Source organism: Phyllopteryx taeniolatus, chromosome 18 (genome assembly GCF_024500385.1).
Source record: "Phyllopteryx taeniolatus isolate TA_2022b chromosome 18, UOR_Ptae_1.2, whole genome shotgun sequence".
NCBI lineage: Eukaryota > Metazoa > Chordata > Actinopteri > Syngnathiformes > Syngnathidae > Phyllopteryx > Phyllopteryx taeniolatus.
Window position 1 is genome coordinate 15,689,530 of NC_084519.1, and position 18,503 is coordinate 15,708,032.

The 18,503-nt window shown below is 42.7% G+C and overlaps 1 protein-coding gene and 1 long non-coding RNA gene across 4 annotated transcripts in view; one reads left to right on the top strand and one right to left on the bottom strand.

Annotated features, from left to right (window-relative positions):
* Positions 1-6,500: 6,500 nt before the first annotated feature.
* LOC133467957 (uncharacterized) overlaps positions 6,501-18,503 on the bottom strand; it is an 86,923-nt gene continuing 74,920 nt past the window's right edge. The window contains exon 3 of the long non-coding RNA XR_009785338.1: positions 6,501-6,946. This is a non-coding gene — a long non-coding RNA (uncharacterized LOC133467957). The remainder of the gene's footprint in view (positions 6,947-18,503) is intronic.
* The window catches only part of sash1a (SAM and SH3 domain containing 1a), a 143,727-nt gene continuing 139,268 nt past the window's right edge, over positions 14,045-18,503 (top strand). For 2 of the 3 annotated variants that reach the window (XM_061753189.1, XM_061753190.1), the window contains exon 1: positions 14,045-15,299. In XM_061753189.1, coding sequence (XP_061609173.1) covers positions 14,808-15,299 — 492 coding nt within the window. In that variant the 5' untranslated portion in view covers positions 14,045-14,807. The remainder of the gene's footprint in view (positions 15,300-18,503) is intronic. The other variant, XM_061753192.1, reaches the window with a different exon arrangement.

Consider the following 18,503-nt stretch of genomic DNA (forward strand, 5'->3'; position numbering starts at 1 on the left):
ACTTTAGTAACTCACGGTTAACTATCTGCTAACTATGCGAGCTAGAGGCTAGATTCATATTCATGAATTATGTGCCAAATGGGAGCTGAAGATCATCATCTTCCATCATGTTTTCGTCACCATCTTCTCATGTTTGTTTTATTTTCACATGTGAAAGATGAAAGAGCCGCTGTGTTTTCTGCATTTCACCCCCCCCAACATCAAAACCTTTTCATCATGCTCAAATTACGCCATTGAGAATAAGTTCCTTTTTAAGATTATTTTGGGCAGGACTGCGTCCAGAGATATTTTGTACATAATGAAATAGTAACGTAAATCCATCAAATAAGCTTTGTTGCTTTTTTTTAAGAGCCCTTGTTCAAATCAACAACGGAAGTCCATTTTAAAAGTGCGTTGTATCGTTGCACACGAGCGACTCAAATGGCAATTACAGCAAATGCCAGCAGTATCATTTGCATGTAAATTGCGTTTTTATTTATCCAAGGTCAGTTCTAGCCTCGGCGCTGAATTTTGTTTTCTAATAAGTGTTCGGCGCCAGAGGCTAGCGCTGCTTATTTTGATACATTAAACGTTGATTAGTGTGTGCTATTACAAAATCATGTGATGGTGATGAAACCTTACAAGCTTTTTGTATGGGCAGAAGTAGCTACGGGCTGTTCGGAAACATATTGATATTTTATGAAGAGACGTGTTGCGATATAGAATACTATATGTGTCAACTATAGAGTGCTATAGAGACAATGGAGGAGCATGAATAATGTATTGAAGCAACATGTTTCATTCAAACGCAGTTGTTTTTTTTTTTTAGTTAACCTTTAGTATGACTTAACTAAAGTAGCACGTGCTATACGAAACTTCGAAGCAAAAAGGCAGACTTGCATTTTCCCTTACCTACATTCCTCTAAATGGACACAATATATCAATTTAATTCCCTCGATCAGTCCTCGAGAGACGAGGATTTGGTCTCGTGTGAGTCTGCATATCTTAGCGCCTCCGTACACGGGAGGCTATTTGCTGTAAATAGCTGGCTGGCCCTCTCTCCGGGGAATGCTTTATGGCATGTGACGGCGGGATAACGGCTCTACTTTACAGTCTAGTGCGCTGCTTTTCAATTTGTGCTCCACAAAGAGGTTCGCTCCCTCCTCCGTCATCTACTTTTGGGGGGGGGGGGGGGGGGGAAATATCGTCTCGTTGAACATGTCACAATATAAATTCGACTAAAAGGAACAATTTCATTGTGGAAAAAAAACAATACAATATAACTCCAGCTACACTGAATAGATAGAAACTGTTCGCCAAACTGGGAGGATAAGACAACGGCTTGCTTATGTTTACTAGTTCAGTGTTACTGCCAATTAGAGTGGCACAAATATCTGCAATTTAAACTGTTGTCAAGAAATACAGTGGGGTTAAAAAGTCTCAACGCCCCTGTTCAAATTCAAGGTTTTGGTGAAATAAAAAAAAAAAAATGACACCAAGATCATTTCAAAACTTTTTGCACCACTAATATGAGCTAATGTATAACCTGTACGACGCAATGGAAAAGAAGTTATCTTTTTGAGAGGAGAAGTAAATATAAACATCTGTAATAATGCGGTTGCGAAAGTGTGCACACCCTCTTATGACTGGAGATGTGGTTGTGTTCATGGGAGTCAGCCATATTTGGGTAGAGTAGCCAAAATTTGTACTCAAGTCATAAAATTATTATTTTATGACGTTATTTTAGATTAATAACGACTCAAATAAAAGTAAAAAGTACCCCTCCAAATAATTACTTGAGTAAGATTAAGGAAGTATTAGTTGAAAAACATGACTCAAGTATTGAATAACTGGTGAGTAACTTCTGATTTATTTTGTAATTAGTGACTGAACGCCAAATAGACGAAAATAGTAATGCATTCTAGTAGCTACTCAGAACTCCTGAAAAATCTTAACTTTTTCCTTCATCGATAATGTTAAAATAAATTGAAGTTGAGGAATGTCAAAGTGGCCCTCGCCTCCTTGGATTTTTTTTTTTTGTAAGCGGGCCTTGGAAGAAAAAGTTTGGACACCCCTGTTACAATGAATATGAAGTTCAATTGACAATCTCAGATTGTTTTGTCTCCAAGTCACCTTATGGTGATATTGACTCACCCGAAGAGTCACGGCCAACTTTTTCTCCTATTCTGCGTTCAATACCGAGAAAGGAAAAAAAAAAAAAAACTGGACAAATACTGGCTACTACTGGCAATGCAAATGCCCTGAACACCACCCAATCATGACAGCTTGCGAATTAGCGTATAAGCCGCCAACCCTTGCTTTACACATTCTGCACTCATAAACTCTAAAAGCAAAAACATGCCTTTATAGAACATACGCAAGCAAGCATGTACCATAAAGCCAGCTGCAGAAGCCGTTTAAGTAATCCCAGCAGGTAGTGATCTTGAATAGGAGACGTGCGTTTGTTTGTTTTTTTAAGGGGAGGGTGGGGGGCACTGCTCTAAGACATGTTTCAGCATTATTTGGGGGGGGTAAAATTGTTTTCTTATCTTCCATGTGGTATAAGTCGCCCTCATCAAGTTACCTCCTTTGCGGGCAAAATGTTTACCGTAGCGTTACAGTAAATTAATTATGTGCCCCCATGCTTTTGTTTTTTTTGTTTGTTTTTTTTAAAGAAGGCATTGTGTTTCAAGTTGATACAATGTCTTGAATTTTTGACAACCTATGCGTTTTAGAGAATATCTATTAAGAATTCAGTGCTCTCAAAGTGTCTCATAAATGCCACACATGCTGCATGCATTTAAATAGAAATATTACCAAGATGGCAGTGACGTTGTGAGGGTTTTGCTATTCTTAATGCTTCCACTTGCCTGTAATTGGATGGAGAGAATTTGCTCAAACATTTGACCTCCTTCTCGGCTGTAGTTGATCCCACATTCAATCTGCTATTCACGGCGGCTCTTTGACAAATGACCAATTACGGCTGTCAGACAGACGTTGCAGTTGTGTACAAAATGCTTGCAGAAATGCCGTCCCAGCTTATGAAAAACAAAAAGGTCATAAACTCCTAATAGTAGTAGTGTATCACGCAACCTGCTGTGCAAATATATGCCCATGTGCCAAATAAATCTACGCTGAAGAACAGATTTGCCTTTGTCTGCAAAAAAAGGCTTGCGGAATGACTCGCGGCCCGGCCCGGCACCTGCAGCCGCGTGTCGATATATCTTCATAACCGCCGGACAGGTGGCTGTAAACTTTGGACTTTTATTTGACAAAGTGAATAAATCTTCACACTAATTTGTCAACGGTAGCGCAGAAAGACGCAGAAAATGGTCAACCGCAAAAAGGTTAGACCCAATAAACATTGGTGTAATAAAGTTCTCATATTTTTTTTATTGCGTGTTGGCGTGCAAGACACTGCAGGCGATCTACGCTCACTTGAAAAAGCATCTTGGTTTGTTTTTTTTTTCTCCACTGCTGAATGAGAGGACCTATCAGTTTATCTGTTGTACATTTAAAAAATAAAAATAAAAAATTGAAATTTCTTTGGATTCCTTTCAGGACTAGAAGCGGTTAACAGCCTGATAGGAAATGTATACAATCGTGGATGGATTTCTTTATATTCTAATGTAACTCTATGCATCGTGCCTGCTGGCTTGCTTACTATTGACTAATGTATGGCAAGGCCATTTGACATTTACTGTAAAATGTAAGTTTGACAATGTGGAATTAGCGTTGTAGATATCAACAACGTCTTTCTTTGGAATTTTTATTGAAGATAACTGTAACATAATTCTGACTATTCAAAATAACAGCCAGAGATATGCGTAATTCAGATTTGCCTAGTTAAGACTGAATTACAGATATCTGCAACAATTTCGCCTAGGATGAATGATGCCACTTTTGCTATTCAGGTATATGGGGTTTCTCATGAGATGTTTGAAGAGCTCCACAATTCAGTTGCAGAGATCCTCTAGTGATATCTGATCTGTAGATATCTGGAAATCCAGTTTGAGATATTTACGTCATTTTGACGAGTAATAATTCCAGTTACAGATATCTATAACGGCACTTACTAACGCTTAGTTAGATCCGATATCTGAAAAGAGACATGTAGATATCTGAAATTGAGGTGAATTAAAGATATCTTGAACTGGAATGATGACAAGTCAGAATCAAATTGTACATATCTCAAACTGGAGTTATAGATATCTACAATTCCGTTGCAGATATATGTAATTTTGACACCTTTTTTATTGAAAGTTGTGTGTCCGACAATTGAGGTATTCCTTGTAATTAGTGGTGTTCCACACGACTCGATACTAGGTCCACTTCAAATAAAGGTTAATGTCAACCTTTATTTACATGCCATTTCATGGTTCACCATGCACAAATTTACCTGTTTTTTTTTTTGTTAAATAATAATAATTATTATTATTATTTGTTTAATGAAACACCATAAGATGCCGCCAAAGCCCTGTCCAAATAGGAATTGGTGTCAAGGAGGTATGTTGAATTGATAAATCTCGAGTGAGCGATAAGCTTTTTATATACGTTTAGCCCAGAGGAAGTGGGGGAGGGTCAATGACTTGTGGTTTTCGCTATTCGCGGCAGGGGTCACTCCCTACAGTAGAGGCGCGGCATCCCACAATCAGATAAACTGATGACGTCAGCGCTTCACAACCCTGTCCTGTACACCCATTCCATGTTAGCACTGTTTATACAGAACGTTGACCGGTAAAAACAGTTAAATGTGGGCATGTGACTGCAGCAAGCATCCTTAAACTCACATTGTTTAATTTGCCCAAACGTCTCTTCAAGCCCCCAAAATACTCCTAATATAAAAAAAGCCAGAAGCAGCTGACGGATGAGCATGTGCTTCCTGCACAGTGCGGGCCAAAAGATTGAACTTTACGGTCCCTAGGGCAACTGTAGCGCTTGATTGTTGCATGTTTGAAGGAGCTCACTGAAGCGTAAGAGAATGTAGACCACTTTTGGGGACAAGCAACAGGTTGGTTTCTAGATCTTTAGAGTCAAGAGCACATCACTTTCCAGTAGTGCACCACTTCGTCCTCCTGTTGTGATTGGAATAAAGCTAAATATGCAAGCTTCTTGAGTCTGAAGCAAACCCTCTCATGTGTAATCATACCAACATCTCCTGCCGTGAGTGTAATCCTAAATCCAGGCTTGTTTTCCTTGGATGCAGCATCTGGTAAACTCGATATTTTCTCCTTCCTCTGAAAATTTCCTACAGTGCTGCCAGAGTCCTCCCTCCCCTTAGTAATGTATTCCAAAGTGCTGAATGTGAAATTTCACTGACATCCCGCGCTGAATTATTTGGGGAAGGAAGGGAATTTTTATGGGCTTTTAATGTACTGTACAAAGTCAAGCGGTAGGGCAGACACTGGTGACTGGATGCTATGTTTGCTAGTGGACCTCAACAATGAAGAGGTCATTGCCAATGCTCAGTCTTGCATTTGTCAGTAATCTTGAAGGACTGGAGGGGTATGTCTCATCGGGGTTAACAACCCACAAATGGAAATACTGCCTAAGCACCTTCGGCCCAAAAGCATGTTTAGCATGATAAGCTAGCTGCGGTTATGTGGACGCGTCTCAATGTGGAACATTTACACATAGTGTTCACGTTGAGTTGATATGCTGATCTCTCTGAAAGCTCGTCCGAAATGGAGTGTGGAAGATTTGTCATTCACTTGTTGGAAAATCATTAGCTTATAATGGAATCTTTAGCCGTGGCTATCATCATCTCCCCCATAATGACTCCCGAAGAAAAATGAACCGCCAGATGCAAAGATGAAGCCATCCATTGAATTTTGTGTTCGATATCCAATTTGCCTCACATTTTTTTTCACGTCGACAAAGATGTGATGCAACTCCACGAATGACGATAAATACCCGACCCGGAGGCTACCCTTGCAAAGTGCAAATAAAATTTGAGAAAGAAATCAAAACTGAAGCTAACATACAAATCACAGAGTAAAGGTGAACCGCCACATTTGAATGCTCATAGTAAATTATGGGATAGCGGTAATGGTGAGAACGGAATAATAATCGGGGAAAAAAGTAATCGAGATGAAAACCTTTCTGTTAGAATCGTGGGAGAGGAAAACAAATAGCCTATGCTCTTCGCAATTCTGATGAGGACACCAAAGGCCCTTGACAGGGATATTGACCCATTCATACATTTTTTGCCTTGACTAAATGGTGACATCAGCGAGAGCAAATTGATTCTAGCATAGACTCAACAAAGCCGATCGCGTGCTTTAAGCCTAGCGCATGCTTTAGCCTAACGCAGCTCAAGAGTCTTACTGTTACGGATCACACGTTGCAGCAGTACTACAGGAAACCGCATGGAACTGTAAAGACAGTTTCAAATACAACGTTATCTATTTTCAGAAGTACAGGGAGCATAAATGAACCTTGAGGGTGAAAGTGATGACATTATTTTCTTTTATTAAGTATTACAGCAGATCATTTCATCCACTGTCTTTTGTCCACCAAGCGATTTAACGAGTGCTTCCCCCTTCACCGCTACATCCTCCCCATTACCGAAACCCAGTGGACCAAGCAGATAGGTCAAAATGCTCTGAGCCCTATTCATTAATATAACATGTTCACAAAACTGGGCTGGCAGCCATCATTTTCCCATCCATTTGAGACAGGATTTATTACAGAAAGACTGTGCGCTTGCTGTGTCTAATTGCTCTTTTGTCCCGGGTTCTCCCGAGGTTCTGACACTGGGAAAGGCTGCCGAATGACAAATCCAGTGTGGAAGTACAGTATTAATTCGATAATTCAGTGTTTATTTCTGTCAGCTTTGCTTCTGCCTGCTGCGTGCTTGGCTGTGGAAGGTTCGTGTGTTTCCTGCGCCAATCATCATCATCAGGATCCATGGGGTCATTTTCTTGTTAGTTGTGCTTTCTGCTTCACTGCCTATTTTAGGGAATTGCTGAAACAAAACAAAAAAAGACAATAAAATAAAGCCTTTACTTTTGATATTTGACCGCAGTTGAACAAATACTCTAAATGTCACTCGTCAAATTTGATGACTCTTGTCTACTAAAATGGATTTTAGAGTTACCAGCTATGTGTTAAATAAGGGAAATAGTGCTTATGGTGGGAATCTTGAAACTATGATGCTGTACATGCCATAAAAGTGTGTCTGTGTGCGTTTTTTTAAATGGCACAATTGTAACAGTGTTCAAGAGAGACCTTGAGAAATCCCAAGAACCTTTTGATATCCACCACATTTTCTCAGGTACCCGCAGAAAATTGCACCTGTTGGTCTTTGAAGGGTCATGTGCAAATCTCGTCTCATCAAAATCTTAATAGCTGTTATTTTCGTCTTGTCTTAGGTGAAAAAAAAAAACCATCACATTGTTTGATAGTAGATGTATTCTTCCCCAAAAGAAGAAGGTTTTTGTTTATATCCCCGAGTGTGGAGAGGATCCACACATGAATCGTTTGCCGTTATAGTCTGTATCGTAGATTGTGTGGAAGTGATTGATTCGCCATCAACTAGTTTGCTGTATAAGGAACGACCGGGTGCGGGAAGTTGACGTGGAAACAAGAGTTCAAAACATTTCGAGACGATCCTGTCCCATTTAAAATATTACATTTTAATAATCCTCCCGCTCGCAAGTCCACGAGTGCTCTGCAAATAACAACAATAATGGACTACTTCGGTTGCATCTAATCATGGCTCGCGGTTAACGTGATGGGAATAGCCAGCAGCCATGTGTTAAGTTTGTGTACACGCACACACACACAGCCCAGATGCGGAGGCTCAGTGCCATCACCCATATTAATTATGCCGGCTTCGGTTCACCGTGATGGCGTATTAGCGCGCTTGCCTGGGAGTTAAACAGCTGTCCTTGGAGCATGTCGATGCCCTTTGAGCCACCAAATCTCTGCCGGCAAGTACCTCAGCTGCCGCGCGCTCAGGTCAGAGGTTAGACGGGTCTTATTAAAGTGTAGCCGAAGGCAATAATGGGAGCCGTATTGCCGGATAATTTATCTCGTCAGTAAAGCCGAGGTTTCCACGATAACGGTTTCTCGCTACGACGCAGCGGCTTAGTTCGTTCTCATGGTGGAAATAAGACGATCGGTCGTTTTAACACATTTCAAACCAGAGAAGTAAATTTTTTGACGACCGTCTGACCCATTTAAGAAAATTACTTTATGTATATTACTTTGTGTTTATTGAGCCGTCTCTTTGTGCGCAAATCTTCCCGGTTCATTAAGCCGGCGGGCCTTGTGAGCTTTATTTTCACAGCACAATAAATACCTTCCCTTTTAACTGTTGTTTTGTCCCGTGAATGATTTGAATTAGGAATCTCTTTATTTTGCTCTCCCTCCCGTGTGTGCCTGTGTTTTATGCCTTGGGAAAAGCTCTTGGCTATGAATGCACACCGCTAATTTATAAGCAGATTGTAAGCAGGACGCAACAAGATGCTGACATTCTGTTACAGATGCAAACGAGCCGGTCTGAAATACGACAATGAACTACAAACAACGTCAATGTGGCCCAATCGACCCAAATATTTTCTTTTGTCTTCAATAGCTTTAAAAAAAACAGCAAAATCTTTAATACAAAAATTAGGTTAATTAGCAGAAAACATAGATTTAGGCGTTTACTAGATGGAGTAGGTGTCGTAACTAATGGGAAAGAAAGACAAACTGATATTTTTAGGTTGGTTGAGTTATTTTCTGTTGGTAAAAATGTCTAGCGAGGTAAGACAAACAAACGTCAAAGCAACATGTTTACATTTGACCATAACCATTAAGCACTGAACTTATTCACTGCCAGTCGTCTTCAAAAATGAGTTCCCCATTTTGCCAGCCGTCTTGGCGCATTTTGACTGATCTTTCAAGAGCCACAAAATATTGTGTTCTGTGACAATATAAGCACCGGAGCGACAGTACCAAAATGAAAGGACGCTCTTCTTTCACCAAAGTTCATTTGTAGCTTTTCCCATTCATTAGTAATCGGCTATAGAACATTTAGGGTTAGTTAGTGTCACCAAAAAACTAGTGAAAAGAAGCTTTTTGTGAAAAGAAACATGTCAAGCAGAACCGTGACTTTGACGCTAATATTTTTTGCTTTTCTTGACATCTCAAACGTTAAAAACGACTGAGAAAACCCTGTGGATGGCAAGATAATTATTCGGATATTAAAACCATGGGAACAAAACGTTATCAAAACTGAAGAAAGAGACACTGTACCATTTTTATGATGTCATCATGAGATCTCAAGTATTCTTTACAAACTGATGACTATGTATCCAATGCATCCAGTTTTTTTCCCAGTGGGATCGGATCAAAAAAACAAAAAAACTGCACAAATGATGGCAAGAACAGAGAAGAAGTCTTTTCATTCCACTGAAGTGTATCACGTCTATCTGATGGCGATCTGTCCGTCAACGAATGCACAAGTCGAGAAGTTGGCTCCCGCCGAAGCTCTGCGGCTGTTTGATTGATGGCTTCGCTCGCATCGCTTCAGAGGGATTGCTAACACCGACGAGAGACCTGTTGCCCGGCTGATTGAATCCACGGAATGATTGGCAGGTGTCTAGGTGTGCCGTCCTTAGACGAGTCCTCGCATGAACTTTAAACCGCCCCCCCTCGGTCTCCCTTCAGACTTCAGGCTTGTTTAGGTTGACATTAGACTGCCAGCAATGCGGCGTCTGGGCCCTGATATGTTTGCTTCACCTCTGGTCTCTAGAGATTGAAGCCCAGCCAGCCATTTGTAATTAAAAGTGCATGAAGGCAGCTCAAGCCCCCGTTTCTTTTCTCTCTGCCTGTGTCAGCAGGCTGGAATGGGATCCACTCGATGACCCGGTTCACCATCCTCCAGGGACTGTTTCCAACTTTTTAAGCTGGCTTTTATCGCATCTCGAGATGGTGTTTGTTTATCATATCCCGACTCAGGTTCGACCCAAGTTTACTCTGTCAAAGCCTGAGTGACGCGTAGGTTTTAATCCGTGTTGCGAATGCTCCACATCCCGAGGAAAGTGACGTTAGCCACAAAAACCAGATGAGGCCAAGTGACGCGTGCCCTCATTACAGGCAACGCTCAGTTCACTTCAGGATTGTTTCCTCTAGTCTTGGCCGTTCCGTCACGAAGAGGAATCGACTCCAGCCAACCCTCAAATCTGTAACAGGCACGGTTTGACCAAACAAAACCGCTATTACGTCCACCCTGATTGAATTTATGCTAACGGTGCAGCAAAGATTTAATTGGTAACCTCTTCAGTTTCTGCACTTCTAAAAATTGTGGCCATCACTTTAAATCGATGAGTCCCAACCTTTCCGGAGCTAAGGCTTGGAAAAATCTCACGGCACACCACCCAAAGTCAATTACAGTATGTACTTTCTGCCATTTAGTAGAAAGCAGTTAATTGTTCTGCCTGTCATTCTACGTCGCTGGCATAAATAGATGATACATTTGTAGTTTATTAAAAAAAATAAAATAAAAATTCAGACCAATTACATGATTTTGGATCATTTCCCTCTGTGCACCAGACACTTTGCCCCAATTAGTTGCCAGGTGTGTCATCCACTTAGCCCCTCCCACAAATAAATGTCACGGTTTTCCCATCAGGGACAAGCCGTTTCTGTGATTAGAACCGTTTGACGATGTAATTCACACGCATGCAAATGATCACTGTCGGGCAAAAATCTCCTTTTTTTCCAGATTTGGTCAATTTCACATTTATTCACAAATCCATATTATTGGTCAGTCCCCGCGTGGGTCTGTTATTTTAACGAATTATTGACTAATTTGCTGTCTTTGACGATGCAATGTCAATGGCTAAGCAAGCATACCGTTTTTTGATTTGTTTGTTGGTTTCAGAGATGCAAAGAGTCTGCTCGACGCCAATGTCATTCAAGAATTAGAATAACTGTATTTGAACTCTTTGCTAACCAAAATAGCAGCAGCTACCCAACATTCCACCTCATGTAAAAAATCGGGTTACATATATTTTTTTATGGACGGAAACACTGGCACAGATTAATTCCTTTTCTCTTTCCTGTGGGAGAAATTGATCAACAAATTGTAGGTCGACCGGCATCCCCGAACTGGTTTTTCTGAGGCTCCACTGCGGTCATGGTTCATATCCTGAGTTGGAATTGTGAAATTGTGAAGTGATTGATTGGCTCATCGCATCTATCGGTCAACCGCACTGACTTCCAAACGCAAACTGCCATTTATGTTTTTCTCGATCCGCCTCAGCTGCCAGGAGAAGAGCCTCCATTTCTATCAGGAGCTGACAGACAGCACCCTCCCCGCGTCCCTCCTCCAACAAAAGCCGCTGCATCGCGGTGGGCAGAAGCCATTCCCCGCTTCAAAGGCTTTTCAAATTGAGGTCTGGAAAGGTGCAATGGAGACCTGTGAAGCCAAAATTTCACTCTGCTAAAAATCTGCACCTTCCAATACTAATACCCAGCTTTTCTTGTTATAGAGGCGTGCAGCCAGGACTGTATCTTGGCTGGAGGTGGAGGTGCTGCTATTGTCCGTCTGCTGCCTCGCGCCGCCTTCCAGCTGTGTCGACTCCCAACCTTTCACTCTTTCAATCGACATTCAAAGCGGCATACACGTCGCGCTCTCACATTCATTTTCAGCCGCACTAACGGTCTCCAGGATACGGTGTTTTATGAAAATGCTATTGATGTAGCAGCAGTATTTTTTTTTTTAGCTGCCGTCACGAGGAACAGCAATGGGTCCGGGTCGGGGGGGGGGGGGGGGACGCAATATAACAGCCTGACCTTTGCGCTAAACCTAATCCAATGTAGGTCAACATATGCATGCCAAAATGTTTACGATGCAGTAATCCCTCCTCTAGGTGAAATCCGTGAAGTAGCGACCACATATTTAAAACAACTATTTCATATTTTTAAGATGTAATCTTTACCACACTCCTATCAACCTCTATCCTACTCTTATCTACACTTTCTATCCTCTTAAACACCTTTCAAACAATGCACAGTATTACCTTACACTGTACATCTTATTTCTTGTCTTTATTTTTTTTACAGTTTTAATGTTTTAGGCTAGGAAGCGGAAGTGTTTTGTGTTACAAGGCTGGTCACGGAACGAATTAAACTCGTATCTTAGGGCACCACTTTATTTGTCCTCATTTGCTTCCCACCGCTGCGCACGCCCACATTAAAGCGATCCGAACACGGCGATGGCGCCACCCGCATCTCCGGTGGCGCCCGCCGGTCCCTCGGCCCGAGCCGATGCGGCCAAGCGGAAACATAATAATCCGCATGCACCCGCCACCGAGCCCACCGCCAGTCTCCCCCGTGGTCCATCTGTCATCGCGCTCCCGCAACGCAACTTGCTTCTGTAACCGATCTCGCTGCGTGTCGCCAAAGCGATGGGGAAACCAGAGCTAATATAGCATTGCTCGGTGGGCAGACTGAACACATGCTCGTAGTCAGTGGGGCTCATTTTCTTTATGACATGCCATTGCTGGATGTATTTTTGTTATATTAAGTAACCCTAACTAATAGATGAAAGGGAAACCTGCGCTTTTGGTTCTTCAGTCGTTGAACAGAAATAATGAATCACATTGAAGGGCATCGACGCTTCTGTCAAGATCATCAAGTTTGACCTAAATTAAACCCGTTTCAGGACAGATTCCGAGTCTCTTTTTTTTTTTAGCGCTGTCGTTTTGAAGTCTGGTCAAGCAAGGAGCCACTGGTAGCTCTCGGTCTGGTCTTACAACATTGGATGAATTTCTGGCGAGCCAATGAATTTAGTCGAACGCGTACTTTCAAAACTCTTTGTCTGCACTGCGCCTGTGCAATGTACATCTACAATTAAGATATAGAGAGAACATACAAAAAATATTGTTCAATAGTTTTACCCCTGCCACATGCTTGAAACACTTTAAACATGAAAATGCATCTCCCCCTCAAATAGTCCTCGGGCGCTCTAGAGCGCCTCGTTGTTGGCTGTGAGTGTGCGCACGTCACATAGAAAAAGACGGGAACGAGAGGACGGGGGAATTTTTTTAATTTTATTTATTTATTTTTTTTAAAGTCTGACTTGACAGCCAGTCTGTGTATTTGATTGACAGCTGAGCGCTGCTAAGTTGTTCGCTTTGACATTTGCAGGCAATTAACAGTGCGAGTTTACAAAACGCACAGTTTATGCCAAGCATTAGGAACCATGGGAGATTTTAAAGAGTTAAAAGTTAAAAGGAGTTTATCCCGTGTTAACATTTCTTGAACTCGTTTAACATTCCAGTGTCTGAGGATGTTTCTGACATTTCCCCTGTTCGGTATGCTAGCCCACGTGTCTGGGCGTAAGCATGTTTGTTCTCTGTCATGTTCTTTAACTCTCATCCAGCCGAGATCTGAGACAGTTGCTGTTGTGTCAAAGCGATCCCTAACAAGCTGCCAGCTCCAATTTCATAAAGCATGCATCAGCAATCGCCAACTCGCCGTCTGTTTGGACAGATTGAACAGCTCTTGTTCAAACATCACACACTTTTTGGACCGTGTTCGTATGAATGATGATCGTGTCGAGCGGTGTCGCAGTATGCCAAGAGAGGTGAAGTCTACTCGCTAAATATTAGCGATATTTATACACTCAATGGGCACTATTTGGCAAATGAAGGTAACTGTTGACATCGGGCTTTTGTTCAGCAATGAGCATTGGTATCAACTCTACTCACTGTTCACTTTTCCACTGTCAAAAGGTACTACCGGCCAGGTACGATTTATAGTACCCGGTCCGTCGGGGTTCCAAACATGCTGAGCAGATGGATTTGTGTACTGTGTACTTTAAATACAAACATGTATGCAATTGTAATCCATTACAATACTCTTAAGAAGAAAGAAACTGTTCACTGAAATCACAGTTGCTCTTGGAATTTTTATTACTCAACTTCCCATCATTATGTGGCCTTTTAATACCACTCTTGCGTGCAGTTCCCCCTGCCGCCTGGTAGGGGGCGCGCTAAGGTGACGAAGCGCGTGGAAATGTTTGAATGAGTGAGTGAGCGTGTGCACGTGCGGGAGAGCGAGAGACAGACCGAATCGCAAGCGCGCAGTGCGCGGATAACGTGGACAATCGCCTTTAAGGAGCTCCCACGCAACTAGTTTGCACAAGTTGTGTGAACGTGTCACTATTTGTGCGTGCGTGGTGTCTTTTGGAGGGGGGGGGCGTGGACGTCGGAGGAGCTGCAGCGTGCAGTCGGCTTGCATGCTGCCTCTTGGCTGCAGTTCCAGCCGTGGAGTGAGTGACGTGCACGCAGGAGGAACACGCGTGGACCTCGGCTGCTTTGGTCGGAGTCGTTCGCTACTAAAACAGTGTATGGTGTTAGCTCTTTTTGTCATTCGTCATCTATTCAAGGAGTGTTGTGGATTTTGTAGCGTCACGACAACCGGTCGTGCGAGTATTTTGGAAATATTTCCTGGTTATTCTTTTTGTTGTGTGTGTTTTTTTTTTTTTTTTTTTTTTGCAACGTTGGGGATGGCCGTCTGGGTTCCAAAGTGAGGATCTATCCTGTGTCAACATTGGCAGGTGTTGCGTTCACACGCACTTTCTCCAACTCGCCGTGGACGGATTACGGCACCTTTTATTCTCTTTTTGTTTTATATTTTTTGGGGCACCTAAATGTGTTCGATCGTATCACTTGTCGTGTAAAGAAGGGAGAGCTCATGATGCGTTCAAGGCGCCGGGTGGGAAAGTGAGCTTTCACTTTTTTTTTTTTTCGTACTCCTTGAAGGCAACGACAGCCCCAAAATAAATAAATAATACAAAAAAAAGAAAAAAGAAATCCAAATCCCAAAACATGACAAGCAACGGACCTGTCATCGTGTACGAGTGGCTCAAGACCCTGCAGCTGGCCCAGTACGTGGAAGCCTTCGTGGATAATGGCTACGACGACCTGGAGGTGTGCAAACAGATCGGCGACCCGGACCTGGACGCCATCGGCGTGTACGTCGCGCACCACCGCCGCGCGATCCACGACGCCGTGCGGCGTCTGAAGGAGGACGCCAGGGACGCGGCGAGCGGGCTCTACTTCACCCTGGAGCCCGTGCCGCCCTCCGCGGACGCATACACCGGCCGCACGCTGGACCGGTGCGAGTCCAAGATGCGCGCGTCCAAGTCGTGGAACGAGCCCGCGCGCGGCGTGGGCTACATGGGCGCGCACAGGAACCTGACCCTGGGCAACGGCAGGAGGGAGCTGCTCATCTACCCCAAGCTCAAACTCAAGATCATGATTCGGGATAAACTCATCAGGGACGGCGTCAATCTGGCCGCGACGCCCTACTCCAATCAGGTAGGAGCCACGTGGACCCACGCGTTTCACACGCCACCTTTTGGACAGTGGGCCCGGCATTCGGTGGGAATTGACCCAACATCCACCTCTTCACACCAACAACATCACGTCACAATTAGAGAAAGCACCACTTTGTTTTCCCGCTGTGAGTACTCACTGATACCGATACCGAGTAGTGATGCCACAAGTACTTTTGTTCAATGAAATTCCAACAACGTCATGACAGACACATTTTCTTTCTGACGCACGTGATGATTTGCTAATGTCTCAAACCGCCCCAAACTGCGAGGACTGACTCGATGACTCTGGACTTTTTATTTTATTTTTAAAGTATCAGCGGTACAGGTATCGGCAGCCTTCACGAGTACCCGGTACCTTGACTTAAGCATCAGACCGACACTGAGATCTGGTATCGCTAGTTACCTAATTTCCAAATAAAAACATGTTCTAAGAATGCACAACTGTGCCACGTTCATCTGGAGCAGTTCAGAATCAAAATTGACCTAAAAACCCAAATAATAAAAAAAAAAAAAAAAAAAAAAAGACATATACTGCACTTTGCGCCCGTGTGACCAGCGAGTGGCTGTCACCATGACTGATGGGAAAGCGGTCGGCGCAGATCAATAAGTGGAGAGAGGATCTCCCTAGGAGCTTTCATCGCCTGATTTCCTGTAAAGAAGGAAGGGGGCGGGGCAAAGATGTACATTTTAAATTATGAATCCACTCCCAAACACCCCTGTCCTCGTATCCCGTCTCCATCGCTGTGGTCGGATCGAAACGGTTAATGTATACGGTGAGGGCCCGTTTATCACGGGGCGTACGTTCCACACCCACAGATAAAAAAAAAACAAAACACGATATTGTTTTTGGTGGTTTTATCATTTGTAGCGCTGCAATTCAACTAAGGATTATTTGAATAATTGAAATGCACAAATTGATACGGATTCAGTGACTGGTTTGCTCCATAAAATGTCTGAAAAAAGGCAAAAAGGTTGATCACTGCTTTCCAGAGTAAAATGATGTTTGCCAATTTCTGGTTTTGATTACACAAAGGTCATCTGTCTGTCTGCTTTCGTGGAGGAGTTCAGAAATCCGAGAAGCAAAACAATTGAGAGGCTGAAATCAGAGGATAGCGACAATTGTAAGTTAAATAAACAATGGCTCCGTACGATGAATCGATTGTCAAAACAGTTGTTGATTAAGTTGATAATCGATTAGTTGTCAATCAATCGATTAATTGTTCACCCCTTTTATAGTTTTACCACTCCCACACGCTTTCAATTCATGAAAGAAACTTTAAAAACACATTGTAAATCTATTTGAGCGCGCACAAATAAATTGCAGGCACAAAATGTTACGAAAATACTGTACAAGTGTACATACTGTAGCATCTGTGTACACGTATATGCCTTTAAGAGGCGGGGCCCGGTGAGGTGGCGTGTGGGGTATGTGAGCGAGAGCGGTGGCGCACAGCAGCTGGGCCCAATTGTCGGTATCTCATGTGTCTGGATAACACTGCTGGTGATGCCTTTCATTTCTGCGTCTACAGGCTGTGGTGTTGAGCACAGGTCCGCTCTTTTCCTTGCTTTCAAAGTGGTTGAGTTTACAAGCACACTTGACACACACACTATGTAACTAGACCTCAGGCAAAAGCAAGGTCAGAGCAACGCTGCGTGTGGCCTTAGCGCTGTTTAAAAAGCCAAAATGTTGAATCTTTTGACATTTTCTTCAAGGGAATCATCAGCCACGTGGTGCCAACATTGCTCCTGGGCTCAGATGCCCAACTGGAGCAATTTCTGTTGATTTATGTCAGGCCTTGTTGAGTCTCTCTCGTCCTGGTTTCCGGTCATTTCACAAATTTCTGAAAAAAATGCTCAGAGATTGTTTTTTAAAAGTCACTGTGTCCTCAAGACCGCCGTGGAGAAGTGAAGTTGCTCACTGCAGCACCTTTTGATGAAGTTCTTTTGCTGTGGCCGACTGAGCCCGAAGCCCTGTAAACACACAAAGTCTGGCAGTCGTCGCTTTGTCAACCCGCAGTCGCCGAAATGACATTTCGGCCTCGGGTTACCTGGCTTACCCTTTTTGTGCGTACATCCCGTATTTCACGTCTGTCATTCGTCGGCTTCCTATGCCGCCGTCCCAGCCACGTCTCTCAAAGCTCAGACTCGCACTCAACTTGATATTAGGCTTTACACGATCACGATTTTTGGGGCCGATCACCGATCAGCGAGTTTAAAAAAAAAAAAAAAAAAAAACATAACCGATTACCGATTACCGATCCATGATTGAGAAATGTGTCTATTTAAATGACCTGTTCATTTACTGTATATAATTGTGTACTTAATTGCTCAAAACATTATATTTACAATACATAATGATCTTTGTTCATCTATTTATGCCAGTGAGGCATCGTGATTGACAGAACAAATGAATGGTCTTCTATTAGATGGCAGGAAGTAAATACAGTCATTAATGTATGTTGTCGTCGCCACGGTAACAAGTGTACCCGGTCGCATTTGAGTTGACAAGATAAAGCCCAATGATTTTTTTTGAATGTTTTTTTTTTTTTTTTTTAAATAACTTCATTGTCCGTCAGATATTTACACTACTACGCGACAAGGCTAAAAATAAACTATGTTTTGGATTCAAATATACTGTGCACGATGGCGACGCGGAGTCAATGTCTTTTGCGGAGCCGATCAATGACGTCATTGATCGGATCGGCGAATTATGACATTAAAGCCGATCAGCATAAAATGCTAATTATCGGCCGATACCGATCAGGCCGATTTAAAATCGGTGTAAAGTCTACTTGCTAACGTCGCGCTGTGCGTAACTTTGTGGTCTGTGGTTGCCACTCGTCTCCACAACAATGTCTTGATGCCATCCAAGATGGCAAGAAACGTAGTTAGTTTGCAGGATTAGAATAAACTCTGTGGAGGGTTAGGCATGGGATTTAAAATAATCCACGACATTTTGGTGGTTCTTTTCCAGGAATTAACATTGCAAATGTACCTAATTTCTCAATGTGTAATGCATGGATTTTACGATACTTTGCTCTGATACAGATCAATTATTGCTTTAAACAAAAAAATCCAACCGAATTGTATAACACGTGAGCTTTTTGATAGCTTTTAATAATTATGTACAATCTACCAGGTATAACAGCAAAAAGTTGGGTTAAATCAAAGATGATTTTAAAAG